At 37.3% G+C, this 16,063-nt stretch overlaps 1 protein-coding gene across 1 annotated transcript; it reads right to left on the reverse strand.

Annotated features, from left to right (window-relative positions):
* Positions 1-4,826: 4,826 nt before the first annotated feature.
* Positions 4,827-6,281, reverse strand: LOC148689611 (F-box protein At5g49610-like). The gene has a single exon (XM_088688511.1). The coding sequence runs from the start codon at positions 6,279-6,281 to the stop codon at positions 4,827-4,829; it is 1,455 nt and encodes a 484-aa protein (XP_088544637.1).
* Positions 6,282-16,063: the final 9,782 nt, after the last annotated feature.

Consider the following 16,063-nt stretch of genomic DNA (forward strand, 5'->3'; position numbering starts at 1 on the left):
ACCGCCCAACATTCCGTGCTATATAGCATCATCGGCCTTATTTCCGTCTTATAAAATTTTCCCTTGAGTTTTATTGGCATACGACGATCACACAACACGCCGGATGCACGCTTCCACTTCATCCATCCAGCTTGTATTCTATGGTTGAGGTCTCCATCTAATTCTCCGTTCTTTTGCAAAATAGATCCTAGGTAGCGAAAGCGGTCGCTCTTTGGTACTTCCTGGTCTCCGATTGTTACCCCTAACTCATTTGAGCCTCCATTTGCACTGAACTTGCACTCCATATATTCTATCTTTGGTCGAAGCCCTGTCATTATCCATAGGCGACAATATCAATTCACTGATACCGAATTCAATCATTGCAGCAAATAAAGATTATGAGTTAAACTCACAAATTAGAAAATAACTTAGCCACTCAAACTCACGCCACCAGATCCAAGTTCAACGAACAGCATACTTCACAGACAGTACTGACAATCCAATTACCAAAAAACTATTATAACAAGAACAAGGCACTATCATTCCCTGGAGTAGAAATTCAGTACAAATAAATTGTTTATGTATGAAAAAGAAAGACCAAAAGGCATCAAATTTATGCTTCAATTGTGACAGAAGAGAAAATTGGCAGGGTTTTAGCTCAGTCCCTGAATTGGGATTTTGATTTTATCTCCAAAAGAATCAAATTTGACAGGAAATTCCCAAGTGCTAAATTTCACAAACCCTAATCTAGAATTCAAATCCTAAATTAAATTTCAAGCCCTAAATTAAATTTCAACCCCTAAACCCTCAATATACTGTAACTTACAAGTGCTAAATATAAATTTCACAAACCCTAATCTAGAATTCCAACCCTAAATTAAATTTCAAACCCTAAATTAATTCCAAAATTTACCTGATTTGGGGGAGAATCAGTGCACAATGCATTGGAATCTGGATGAAGAAGTTGAGAGAGAGGTCTGAGAGGTGAGCGGTGCCGGTGGCTATGGCTCTGCCTCTATTTCTTGATTTGTGAAGGAAGGCTCCTCCACTGTGAGGGATGAGAAGTCGAGAGAGATTGAGAGAGAGATCTGAGAGGTGATAGTCGAGAGAGAGGTGACTTAGGTGAGTCACTTGTGTGGCCGAATTCAAAAACGGAGAGAGAAATCAGCAAGGAGGGTGGTGAGGTACTAAGGTTTGAGTTTGAGGTGAGAGAGAGTGAGTGAGTATGTCGAGAGACAGAGAGAGAGTGAGCGAGTTCTGAGTAGTTTGATTTATATTTTAATCTCAACTGAATTCGGCGGCTGTTACAATTCCAAATATATATTTAAAATTAAATTATATATGTAATTTTTTATTTCGGTTCGAGTTCGAGATTACTGAATGAACGAAAATTTGAGACCGATTCCTGTACCGAAAATTCGGGATCGGTTCGGTATTGGGTACCGAAATTTTCGGGATTTTCGGTTTGGTACTATTTCTTTTCGGCTTTGGGAATTTTTCGATTCGGTTTGGAATATTTGTATTTTTTTTCCACCCCTATAAATAATTGTTATTGCTCAATTTCTATAATTAAGAGTTTAAAAATAACAAATTCCGTATTCAATTTCATTATTCTTTTAGATTAACCAAATAAGAAAATTCACAAATTCTAGAAAATAAACTCCCTTCATTTTGAAATTCCCTAGTAATCTTAAATTTCTTCATCCAAACATAGTGTTAAAGTTTTGATTAAACATCCTCCTACAATTTAGGTGCCACATATGTATTAGAAGTAGCGTTTTTTATAATGAAAATTACCCCACTTCCCATTATATTTAATTTACGTTTTAATTCCTAGATATTATATCAAAACTCCTAAAATCTTGTAGATAAATATGCAGTATTCAATTTCAGTGAAGAGTCTTTCAAATTACCACATGAAACGTGATATATGCTCTTCTTTACACCAATGCTTTCAAACGAAATTTCTATCGTAATTCAATATAAATTTCCTTCTATATTTGCTAGTGATTCAGAGTTTTTTCAATGTTTATTTCAAATATGTGCATTTGAATTCAATCATGTGAGTATTTATCATTTTTAGCCAAAATTGGTATTTTAATATTAAGGTTTTGATAGCAATGACGGAGTATGATTTCACCCATGGTTTATTTTCTTTCAAGAAAGGGAACTTATAAATTCGATCTTAACATGGAGCATATACACTTTTTAATCGATTGCCAATAAAAATAAAAAATAAAATTTCATATGTAAAAACTTTCGACTTTTCAATGCCGCAGCTGACCATATATTCATCGGCTTGTTCTACATGCCCGCAACTGGTCCCCGACCTTTTCCATCCCCTTCCTTTTGAACAACCATGCAAAAAAATTGAAAGGGTATTAGGTTCTAGATGGTAATTAGAATTTAATTTAGAGGGTATATAAGTCTATTCAGTTGAGTTTTTTGCTATAATTGAAATTTTTTATAAAAACTGACATTTATGAATTGAGTAGCCAATTTTGGCTATAAACGATAAAAAACCTTATTAGTAGAAGAAATTGTCCATTTATTTCGTTTGGATGCTTTTCTATTTGTTCTTTGTTTAGTGCTTTTGATTAAACTTATATTTCTTCTTGGTATATATTTAGTACGTTATTTTAATAATTTTTTTGGTACATATTTGGTACGTTTGTATTTCTTTTCCCATGAAAATCTAAGTGAAGAAGTCTACCGATTTCATTTATTAATGTGGATATGGCTTGGAAGAGTCCCGTTTGTGATGGACTCGTAAACAAGTAAGGGCACTTCCGTCTCCAAACAACAGCCTAACAGCTTCACCACATTGCGATGGTTGAGTTGTGAAATCAAAATTACCTATTTAATAAAGTCCGCATTTGGTACGTTTATATATATTTTTGGTACGCTTATATTTATTTAAAATATATATATTTGGTACATGACATATATTGTCTGGTACGTATTTGGTACGTTTATATTATTTAAAAAATATATATATTTGGTACATTACATACATCGTCTGATATCTTAAAGAACATAATTTTGTATACTTAATGAATAGAGTGAGTACTGCACGTTAATGTTTATAGAGACTACAGCAACAAGCATAGTTAATTCAGACTTCTTTGGTTTATCACAAACAACTGGGCAATTTTGCTCTTTGACTTCCTCCAATTTTTCTTTTTCCATATCCGTAGCTGCAAAAAAAGAATCAGCAACTTCAGGAGGGATTTTAATGCCATTCCAAATAGAAAAAGTGCCTACAAAATCTAAAAACTAATATTATTTGCAATTTGAAAACTAAGGAGGTAAATATCAGTTTTATCTTTGAATTTTAAAATTCAAAAAATATACCCCAGAAAAATACCGAATAAAAAACTCTCTCCACAAACTAAATCGACAAATTAGAAGGCAAAAGATCATAGCTTTTCTCTCTAAAGTACTAAAAAAATGCAAGGCATTCTAATTTTCTCTATTATTGGGATGGAAGTTTAATTTTGTTTCTCGTATTGGGAAAGTGATCCTACTTAATACCCAAATCATATTCGGTCGTATTTCCTTGTTCCAAAACTACAATTTCAACTCAATAAAATTTTAACAAGTTTCCCCCGATTTTTGCCCTATAACTAGTGATTATGGGCGAACTAATTCAAATTTACTTCTCATTTCATGGGACAATACGTGTAATCTTAAACATTTAGGAGGATTTGGAGTTAAGAATAGTGAATATTTTAATCAAGCAGCTTCGGGAAAGTACCTTTGCTGTAATTTTTTTTGTTTTCTTTTGTGAACAGAGGGGCTCCTACAAGATCTGATAAAAGGTCTGATTTAGCTGTTTGGAAAAGAATACTGATTGGTTGTGATTTCGACCTCTAATTTGTTCATCAGATGCAAATTTGATTTTGAACCGTACAAGTTTCACGACATCACAATATTGAAATTTACAAAATTTATGGAAATCTATCAAAATCAATGATAAAAAACTCACAAACTCTATTTAAATCCACCTAGAATTCACTTGAAATACACATGGAGCTTATAAAACTGAATTAAACTCCTCCAAACTTTAAGGCTTTATAAATCACTGAAATTTACTCAATTGAATATAAGGAAAACTAAAAACAAAGGCTACAAAATTTTGAGTTTTGACTATGAGGACAAAATAAAGGGTAAAGTGAATAGTACTAGCTTTTCGTTAAAGTTCCCATGAATATACCCTTCTTAACTAATCAAGTGTTATATGTTTTTAACTTCCCAACATAGTTTTAATCCTGAATATTGCTACAGTCAGTCAGCCACCCATTCAAGTACGAGCGATTTAGTCAGTCCTTGAAGGTTGGCAGAAAGATTATGTTCTTACAAGTTAAGCTCTTTTTCTATTAATGGAGTTTCCATTGACCAAAAAACTGAAGCACGACTTGTTTGCATCATCCTGCTTTTATCTGTGCACAAACATGAACATCCTGAGAATGTTGTTTGGGTTTGAGGTTACAATGGTTTGTGTTTGTTTATCTGTATGTCATCCCTGCATTGATTGCGGCCTAGCTAGCGTCACCAAGTTGGTCATCCGGCGCCTTCATGGAGGGAGGGCTAAGAAATCCGGTACACTTGGAGGTTTTTTGTTTTCCTTCTTTGGGATTCGGTGTGGAAACTCTTCCCAAATTGAAGATTATGGCGGAGAATATGGAACCAATCAAGAAAGGCCATAAGAGAAGGAAAAAAAAAAAAAAAAAACAAATACAAAACATCCAGATCCAGCAGCAAATATGGAATTGCTCAAGCAAGCCTTCAAGGTAAATACTGAGATTTTCTGCTTTCAGTGGTAAACTGCTGTTATTACTTAAACTTCAATTCACACATGTGGTCACAGACAGACAGGAGACCGCCGAGCAAAAACGAAATAAAGAAAAAAATACAACACAGAAAGAAACTAGTTGCCACTGCTGACCAACAGATATCAGTTTTACTAAATAAATAAAAACTTCGTTACTTTTCTTCTTCCTATGTACTAGCTCGCGGCTAATTCCACTCTTTTCAGTTATCATTGACCACTCCCTTGTTTGAATGTTGCACATAACAACATCTTCATTCACACGCAGATACCAAACATCCTTGTTATTCGGGTCCACACTTGCCATTATAAGTGGATACGCATTATTGTGGTACATTTCGGGGTCCAAGGAACAAACCCTGTGTTCACTCAAACACAATTTCCCATCTCCTTGATTATCTTCTTCTTTCAACTCCCAAACATACAAAGTTCTCCTGACAATGTCCAACTCATACATATGCAGACGCCCTCCACACTGATCACCTAAGCACTGAATGGAGTGTTTATCCATAGGCTCATCAAATACAGTGAAACGACATTCATCATCAACACTGCTGTCTTTACTAGTGATAGTGATGTTATTGTCGTTGAACAGATCCAACCCAAGAACCAGAAGACGGCCCTCAACGTGATTTGACCAATACAACCTTCTGTTGCAAGCAAAGCCAAAGCGATCAAACATAACATGATGAAGTTTTCGCGGGCATGATATTAATGACTCTCTCCATTCTCCCGTCTCAAAAGAGAATACCTCTATTATAAACTTATCGGAGGTAAGTTCCTCATCACTAGGAGGAAGAATTCTAACAACCTTGCACCTGTACTGAGCATTAAGCTGCACGACATGTCGTCCCTCCTTATCGCCTTCCTCGTAGTTATAGTAGGGCACATCGCAGACGAATCCCACGTGTGCAATCTCGTTGCATCGGGCAGGGGCAGGAGGAAGCGCAACCCAGCTCAAGGTGTGTGGATTGCATATGTAGTACGAACGAGCAAAATATTTGTGGTCGGAGCACAAAACCAAATCATTATACGTCCCTGCCACAAATGGACCTTCTTTCAATCCGTGGAAACTCTTGAGTCTTTCAAACATCGGAGTTAGCACCCTTGACGATGACGATGATGACGATGATGACGACGGTGTCAGTCTAGAAAGTAAATCTTCTCCTTCCACGCTTATCAGAGTGCGTATGATTGGCGTTTGCTTATCAATTTGGAGACCTAGAAAGCGGCCGATGAAATAAGATTCCGAGATGAGAGTGTGCCAACGCTTGGACACGCACTTGCATTGAAAAACGAATCTATTGCTTGAAAGCCGAGAAATTATTTCCGCCAACAAAGCATCGGGGATATCAGCAATATGAGTAGCACTCATCACTTTTGATGATGGTGATGTTTTTGATAGTTTTGGGCGGACATATTCAGAGACCGGTGCTCCAACGGACGACTGGGATCTACTTCTTCTTTTCATGGCGGCACAAATATCTTTAAATCTACTACGACCTCCCTCCTGTCTCTACGCTATGTTATATAGTGTTTCAAAGACGCACAAAAACAACTAACTGGGAATATAAAAATCTGAATAGGAAACGACTTAATTTCCGAAAAGAAATACAAAAAGGGGGAAAAGATTATAAATTGGATTTGTGTTTAACGTATTTTCTTCTTCCTTAAAGTTGATATCTATGGGGACTTCTTAATCAGTTAGGACTTCTTGTTCCACGAGTATTGTACTTCACCTTTTTTTTTTTATTATTTTTTTTTTTTATAATACGACCATATATTTTACAGGGAGATGGAGAGTTAGGCTAAGCCACACAATAAGAACCTAAATCAGTTGTACTTCACCTTTCTTACTCTCCAAAGGAAATTGTGGTCATCTACCATTCGATGCTAATACGATGGTAACGGTAGATTTGTATTTTGTATTTTTTCTCTACCGTTGAATTAAATCCAACGGTGAGTGACTACGGGACTCTTTGATGTATATACAAAGCCTTTTCGGATAAATCAAAAGCTCTTTTAACCAAGTTTGGCAAAAAAAGTTGAACTTACAAGGGCTTTCAGAGGAAGCAAGCAATTGCAAGTGGATTTCCAATAAGCGCTTAAACTTTTACTTTAGCAAAATTTCAACCTTCTTATTTATAAAAGTACTCGTGAGAAAATCACTTGCAACGTGCCAATTTACATATTCTAAACCTTATGCACTAGATTTTGTTAAAAGAGACACCAAAGAATCCTGTCCCTCATAGATTTAAGATTCCTATTATGATTCTGTGATTGTATACCTATATGACAAGTATTGTTGTCTTGCACCTTACGAAACATATCTGTATATATAACACTCTTGTGTGATTGATATGATTATTAAATTTACAATTCTATAGATTTAGAGGATGTAGTCAACTTAAGATTTGAGAGGATTTTAATAGATTTTGATAAGGGATGGATTTCATAGGATTATATAGACTTCTACAAATCCATATGGATTTTGGAAGATTCATATAACACATTTCTATGGATTTTGATAGATTTTGCAGTGTTAAATCTTGACCGTCAAATAAATCAAATGGCAATAAATGTACCTAGGTCATAAATCTAAAAAATGAAGCTGCTTTCTATGCATGCTCTGGAGCTGCATTTCACGTTTCCTAATTTGTCAACTAGAAGTATCAATTACTTTGTATACATTAATCAATTTCATTACTCCATTGAATTGCAAGAACTCATGTTAGTCCAGTCTAATATATATGACTAGTTGACCGGTTAAAGTCCAGCAATAAAAGTAGGATTGTTGTGCACTAGAAATCCCAATTCAATGCCAATTCCAAATTCCAATTCCACACCAATTCCGTCTCGCCCTAAACCTCTCGCCGATTCATGCTTTGATACCTTGGTTTTGTTTTGCACTAGAAATGCTACAATCAGTCGTTTAGGTTTGTTTGCGCCGGTTTTATTAAGGCATGGGGAAAACCCATAGACTAAGGAGAAAGGTGAGAAGTATGCATAATGTCTAAAACAAATGTCAAACATGAAGAAAATAGTGACATCCTCAACAAGAGCTAGTATTCTTTTCACTTTTCACCTACTCATTGTGAATCTGCAGAGCAATTGACACGATTTTTTTAATCATATGAAAGTGACATCCTGGTTCATCGATGTTCAATAATTTGTATTACCACCTCAGTTGAATGGAGCTTTGAATGGACAGCTGTCACCCAAAATTGTTGTAAGTTCATTATGCAATGGTTCTCCTCTAATGCTGTAGTTAACCCTTTTTTTATACTGCTGGGTAATTAGCGTCTATGATTTTGATTGTTTGTTCAATGATTTCAGATTTGGTGGTGAGGAACAGAATGGTCAGGGAATAATGGCAAAGTGATCCCCATTAGATGTCATAAAATGCTTGTATGGGTAATTTAAAATATTTAATATTGATGAAACAAGTATTTTAATAATTAATTTTACATATATTATCAGATGCCGTTGATTATATGAAGGCCTATAACTTATGCAGCTTCGGAGTAACACATAAGAATATAAGATTTGCCATTGGATAATTTATTTAGTTAGGTGCTCAACCATTACAAACCGAGCGTAGTGACGTTCTAGGATTCAGATAGCCGACCCCACTTAGTGGATAAGGCTTTATTATTGTTGTTGTTTAGGTGCTCAACCATTAGTTGATCTTAACTCGAAACTTTGGTGGTTTTGAACTACTAACCTCTGGGAAATAGTAAGTGTCGTTCTTATGTCGCAAACTTGCCACGTCTTCTCGACCATTTTCTCAAGCTCTTAATGAACCACAAGATTAGAAACATATAGGGTTTATATTGCACTGCAGAATGCATAAGAAAAAAAAAATTGATGATTAACATAGTACATGCTGAATGGATGGAAGGTAAAACGAAAATTTATCTGATGTGGCCGGGGAGTGGCTTGAGAATACCCTAAATTTGGAAGATAGATAATAGGATATGCTTTTCAAACACTAATGAAAAAATGGTGGCTCAAATGTTGCTTACCCACTTGTGTATATCTGCATGCTGTTTTTATTGTTGTGTATGTTTACTTCATACATATCTGCAATTTTTCCTCTTCCTCTCACACTTTATCTTCTTCCTTCATCTCTGCAATTTTTCTATTTCACCTATGCAATTTTTCTACAATTCTTTTTGCAATTTTGTGCAATTTTTTCTTCATGGCAGAGAAGGGGAATTGGAATTGGGTTGTGAAGGAAGAGGAGTAAGAGAGAGTCGCGGAAAACAAGATTAGAGGAGTATTGACAAAAAAAAAAATAGGATTGGAGGAGAGAGGTTAGCTGGAACGGAAAAGAGAGAAGAATAAAGTGGAGAGGAAATAGGATTGGAAAGACACGAAGGGGTGCAGCTGGAGACTTTTGAGTAGTTGGGTTTTGGGATAATCTTGACTTTTTATTTTAACTTCATTTTAGTAGATTTATGATCTAGATACATTTATCACCATTTGATTTATGTGCATTCCGGGGAAAAGAAATAGAAGTTGAAAGTCTGAAGAGGATGAGGAGTTGCTGCATCATGAGCTGGATCTTGTCCTTCCGAAGTTATTACGCTTGTATGCTTGGCATGAAATCGTAGTTCTCTCTTCAGCTCCTGGAATTTGAGTGTCAGAGGAGATGCGAAGATTGTTTTGATTGCTCTAAGTTATCACACTGATTTCTCACCAAGTGTTCTGCCTATCCAAAATTTTCCATTTCTATCTCCGTTTGGTTTGCGGAATAAATTCTTTGAGAATGTAGGCTTGTTTGGAATTTCATAACTCATAAGCACTATGGTATAGTAGTATTTATCTTCATTTGTAAGTGAGAGGTCTTAGGTTCGATTCTCGTAAATGCAAATTTGAACCAAATTATTATAGCTAGCCCATTATGAAACTTAATCCACTCTAATATCTTTAATTTAAATAATATCGTGTGTTTAAAAAAATGTTGAAGTTTTTATTAAAACACCAAGTGCTTCCTAAAGAAGCATACTGAAGTTCTTGAAGCACTCAAAACTGCTTGAAGAATCAGTGCTCAGAACTGCTTGAAAAAGCATCTATGATCTATGTTCTTATGCTAAATGTAATGAGTGGTGTTTTTTAGTTGTCAGAAACCGATTGGGTGTGGACTTCCATGCCATATTGCAAGCTGCATGGAAGGAATTGTTCAGTTAAAACGTGGCACGTGTTGTATAAACACGTGTCATTTTTTTAACCTAGACAATACTTGGACAAAAAATTCGAAAGTTAAGGTTTGCCAATAAGACGTATTCTCGGTTAGACGATCTTGAACATGTGTTTTGTCCAACCGCTCAATAGGCTGCTAGCACACACTCTTCACATAGATTCACTTACAACATATTATCAACGGCTATGCAAGTGTGGATAGCTGATATGCTTGTCGATGGCTCAATATTAGGTATTCGATCATGCTATGTAGCGTGACAAATAAACCTCATTTGAGAAACGGATGTCGTGTTGAGAACAATTTATATAGAAAAAAAAATCATTGTGGCATGTTAATTCAATAATATAATGTTATTTAGGTAAAAAAAAAAAAAAAAAAAAAAACAAAAAAAGAAAACTTTCACATGATATTATTAAATTAAAACGCTAATGAAATTGTGAACTCATTCCATAGAAGTCCTGTATACGGAGTTTCGTGGAGACTTTTGATATCCAAGAGCATTAGGATTTGAAATGAAAATTATTGGGGGTGTAGTCAAACTTGGAATTGGAAGGATTTTAAAAGACTTTAAAATCTTAGTGTAGTCAACCAAATGATTTTAAAGGATTTTTAAAATTCATGCAAATCTGAGTGTAGTCAATCAAGATTTTAATAACTATTTTTAAAGTCCATCCAAATCTAGGTGTATTGAAAATTTAAAGATTTTGTAGGATTTCATTAAGTTGTGGATTTTGTGGGATTTGAGAGCAAGAAATATATATAACCAAGACCAAATAGAATCCTACCTCACATCTTAGGATTTCAAATCCAAGAACCTCTCCCACTTCCTCTTGCACTTTATCTTCTTCCTTCATCTCTACAATTTTTCTATTTCACCTATGCAATTTTTCTACAATTCTTTTTGCAATTTTGTGCAATTTTTTCTTCATGGCAGAGAAGGGGCATTGGAATTGGGTTGTGAAGGAAGAGGAGTAAGAGAGAGTCGCGGAAAACAAGATTAGAGGAGTATTGACAAAAAAAAAAAAAAAAAGGATTGGAGGAGAGAGGTTAGCTGGAACGGAAAAGAGAGAAGAATAAAGTGGAGAGGAAATAGGATTGGAAAGACACGAAAGGGTGCAGTTGGAGACTTTTGAGTAGTTGGGTTTTGGGATAACCTTGACTTTTTATTTTAACTTCATTTTAGTAGATTTATGATCTAGATACATTTATCACCATTTGATTTATTTAACAATCAAGATTCAACGTTGTAAAATCTATCAAAATCCGTAGAAATCTGTTATATGAATCTTCTCAAAGTCTTTCAAAATCCATATATGGATTTTGCGGAAATCTCATAATCCTATGAAATCCATCACTTAACAAAATCTATTAAAATCCTTTCAAATCCTAGGTTGACTACACTTAGCGCCTTTTTGTTGAAGCGAAAGCGTGCAGCGATTGTAAGAACAACTCCAGTATTGCAAACGCCTCCTAGGGCAACTCACTATTGAATCCCCCAATGAATAGTAACTGCCTTTAATAAACAGTAACTGGATTTTGCATCTCCATCACTAAACTGAATAGTCATGGCAATAGGTAATAAAATATTAGTATTTTTTATTTTATAAAATAATACAAAAAAAAATTATTTGTAATTTCGGATAAGATTTTTAATCGTTCTTGTTGCATCACATGTCACTATCCGAAAAGGCAATTTTTGGTGATAGATTTCAAAGAGATTTTTATCCAATGCCGTCGTGCCACGCGTCGTTACCTTTTCATAATCGTTAAGGATAGATTTCCGATAAGATTTTTAACCAATCACATTGCGCCATGTGTCACAATCTGTTTACAATCTTTGAGGATAGATTTCGATCAGATTTTTAACGAATGATAGCATGCCACGTGGTTTTATCTACAACCTAATCATTTCTTTTTCCTCCATATAACTCACCATCCATCCTAAGAAATTATAAATCAAAATCAAAATCTCTATCATTATTCATAGTTTCTACTTCCTTCTTACAATATCTTCTTCAAGGATGTTGTGGGAAATCGATGAGCAAGAGAAAGAATTGTTTAAGTAAGGGGAAGAAATGTTCAATCTCCAGCTAGAACACAACGTAACACCTTCAACAAGCGTCCAATTTGTACCTGCATCATTAGTCATTTTGTTGGAAACCAATTGGATTAAAACTTTGAGAGAAAGATTGGAATGTCGTTGAAAGTATTGGAGAAAATATGAAATTGTAGTGTAAGGTAGAAGATAATGAGAAGGTATTTATAGAAAAGTAAAATCAAATTTTTTATTTTTTTAATTTTTAAAATTTTTTTCTGAGTTTTTTTTATTAATTTTTTATTGACTTAATTAATTTCTGCCATTGGATTAAAAAAAATTTGAAATTCAACCCTCTAGATTGTGTCACGTGGCACAACGGTAACATTTCAGAATTAAAAAAAAAATTAAAGGTAAATAACGTGGACTAGGGGTGGGCAACGGGTCTAGGAACCGCAGGTCTGGGCGGGTAATCGCGGTTCGGGGCGGTGGTATTTACGGGGCTGGGCGAGTCCAAATCTATAGAAGCACGGGCCCCCGCCCGGCCCGTTTCTGAAAGCGAACGAATGGAATTTGCAATCTGGATGGGATTTGTTTATCGTCTCCGAGTGACCTAGCCGTCCTTTTTGTATTCCCACTCCTATCTCTCCTTGCAAACCATCACCGATTCACTACCATCGTCATCCATCATCACTGTCGCGACTATCACCACCCCATCACCGTCGTAGAAGCTCCAGGATTTCACCCAGAAAAACGGAACCCTCTGCTTCGGCGGAATTGGAGTTGGGGTCTCCGTCTCCAAAGGCAAGAAGAAGTTTTTGGAAGATACCCACAAGATTGTTTCTTGCTTACAAGGCCAAAAATCAAAGAAAGTAAAAAAATTTGCTCTCATCATTTATGGGTTTTGCTGTAATTTTATTTTTTTGTATTACTTTCTTTTTATGTTTTAATTGATTTTGTTTTTGGTGCAAATCTGTAGGCATTTTTTGGGGTGTATGATGGACATGGTGGGAAGAAGGCTACACATCTGGTCGTAATCTGCTTAGTTCTGCTATGGATGGTGTGTTGGAGGAGTCGCAATGGTGGTGGGGAAGCGAGGAGGAGCAAAGGCGGGGTTGTTAAGGGTGCTGAGCTGGCAACAGAGAGAGGAGGAGGATCAAGGGAAAGGCCCAGTAGCGAGGGAGGTAATAATGGTGGGAAACAGGGTGGGTTTTCGTGGGAAGGTGAAGGCGTTGGAGGAGACGCTGGGGAGGGAATGAAGAGGATGACGAAGACCAGATAGGCGTGAGTGAAGGCTTGGACCCGTGGGGACCCATAGGAACTGGCCCGTTTCAACGGTCCGGGTTAGGTCCGGATCCCATTTTGAAAAATCCAAAACCCGCGCCCGCCCCGCCCTGTTTTATTTATAAGCATGTTTGATCCGGTTCCTTCAATTTTGGGCCCGGCCTGGCCTATGCCCATCCCTAATGTGGACCGTTGATCTCAAATCCAACGGACCCCAGCGCCTAAAAAGTTGTCGGGGACGCGTGCGTGTTTTGCACACGCCTTTTCCAGCTTCACTTAACATGACCAGAATAATTCTGACATTTTGTGGTTATGTTTATTGCCTCCTTTTCCAGATAAGAAAAATGCACTCAAACAAATTGCAACATGTAAATGATTATAATGCTTAGGATTTAGGAATTTTAGCTAAAGCTTTCTTTGTGATTAAACAGTAGGCCATTTCGAGGGCGTGTCACGATTACAAAGATCAAAGCTCACCTCTCCAGTTTCCCCTGCCATGGACTGAAAACTGCCACCAATAAGCTCTATCCACACTCCTCTAGGCTTCTTGAATAGACTTTATTGGCGCCTCTTTTCTGTTCAGCCCTGCCCTGGGAGTTTGATTTTGAGTGTAACAGGGAGTTTCCATCCAGATATACACGTGTATTTTGTTGTATTGTGACGGTATACCTCTAGAGCAGTGACGGTGTAGACATCGAAATTTCGGTGAAATGAATGTTAACCAATAATTAAAATTTCAACGCTCACGTGTCACATAAATTTTACATGTAGCGTGTGACTCAACGAAAAATCGAAATAAATTGGAAAGGTCATCAAATAGGACACGTGTCAATATCTGGCAGAAATGATTTATTTCATCTGATTATTTAAATCCAAAAAATCAAGTTTTGGAATTCTATAAATAGGAGGCCAAGGCATTCATTTCCAGGGGAGGAAAAAAGAGAAAAGAAAGAAGAAGAGAAAGAAAGAAGGGAATTTACATTACACCAAAACCTTGAAGCCTTGAAACTCTAAAGCTCTCAAGCAAATCCCGAAGGATCAAGAAAACATTCTTCGTTCTTCGTCAAATCCTCCTTCAAGATCAAGCCCCAACGGCCCTTGAAGAACTTCCACCAACTCAAGATCAAGCCCCGACGGCCCTTGAGGAAAGTGTTCATCGTTCATCATCCATTCATCCTAAGATCAAGCCCCAACGGCCCTTTGGATCAACAACCTCAACAAATCCACACATACACTCAGTCTTCAAGATTAGGCCCAAAAGCCCTTGAAGATCCGTTCATCCATCAACCTTCAAGATCAAGCCCCGACGGCCCCTTGAAGAAATCCAGACACCCAGTCTTCAAGATTAGGCGCAAAAGCCCTTGAAGATCCGCTCATCCATCAACAACCTCAAGACATCTGTTCAGTCTTCAAGATCAAGCCCCGACGGCCCTTGAAGAGAAGTGTTCATCGTTCATCATCCGTTCATCCTAAGATCAAGCCCCAACGGCCCTTTGGATCAACAACCTCAACAAATCCACACATCCAATCAGTCTTCAAGATTAGGCCCAAAAGCCCTTGAAGATCCGCTCATCCATCAACCTTCAAGATCAAGCCCAAAAGCCCTTGAAGATCCGTTCATCAACTGTTCATCCCTAGATCAAGCCCCGACGGCCCTTTGGATCAACAGCTCATCCACAAACCTACACCCTACGAAGATAGAATCAGAGGATCAAATTACAAAGAGATTGTAACCCCAAAATCATTTAAACGTAAAATATATTTTGTACGCGTTATTCTTGTCTCTTGTTTTCAGGAATTTTTCGTGTTTACAAATTTGGCACGCCCAGTGGGACCATCTCTACCTCTCATCTCTATCCTCCAATCATCGAAAAACGCAAATGGCATCAAGAAAGGATCAAGCTGTTCCTGCAATCAAAGCAAAGAACAAGAACATCATCGCCGCAAGTGGTGATATTTCGGGCATCATAACCCGAAGTAAGGCAAGAGCTCTTTTTGCCGCAGCTTCCGCCCCTGCATTGACTCTGTCAAAGGAACAAGAGCACCTGAGGTACGAGCCTGTGATCACCCTAGCCTCGCTAAAGGCATCAAGGGGGGAAAGCCCGAGGAAATACTCAGAGTCCCTACTCTCCGACGCTGATTCGAGCGGCAGTACAACCATGCAAGTTATGACCACTGGAGCAACTTCAATCGAGGAGCAGCTAGCTCAGATGAATGAAGCAATCGCAAAGCTCACACGGACTGTGGAGGAGAAGGACTTGCAGATTGCCGCACTTGTCAACCAACTAGATGCGCTGCCCGACGTGAAAGTCGACCCAAATATTGGCCTATTAAAGAAAGAAGACGACGAAGAAGAGGAGCCACCAGTGGAGAAAGTTGAAGAGAAGCCAAAGCTAGACCAAGCAACGGCATTCATGGGATCTCTCTCTATCCAGCAGCTACAGGAGATGATCGCAAGCACTGTCAAGACACAGTACGAAGGAAGCTCGCATGACTCCGTACTGTACTCAAAGCCTTACTCCAAGAAGATTGATGCTTTGAAGATGCCAAGAGGTTATCAGCCCCCAAAATTCATGCAGTTCGATGGAAAAGGCAACCCGAAGCAACATGTCGCCCATTTCATTGAAACTTGCAACAATGCTGGGACAGAGGGAGACTACCTCGTCAAACAGTTCGTGCGTTCGCTGAAAAGTAACGCTTTTGACTGGTACACTGACCTCGAACCTGA

Source organism: Pyrus communis, chromosome 17, assembly GCF_041283825.1.
Source record: "Pyrus communis isolate YQ-2024b chromosome 17, ASM4128382v1, whole genome shotgun sequence".
Taxonomy (NCBI): Eukaryota; Viridiplantae; Streptophyta; class Magnoliopsida; order Rosales; family Rosaceae; genus Pyrus; species Pyrus communis.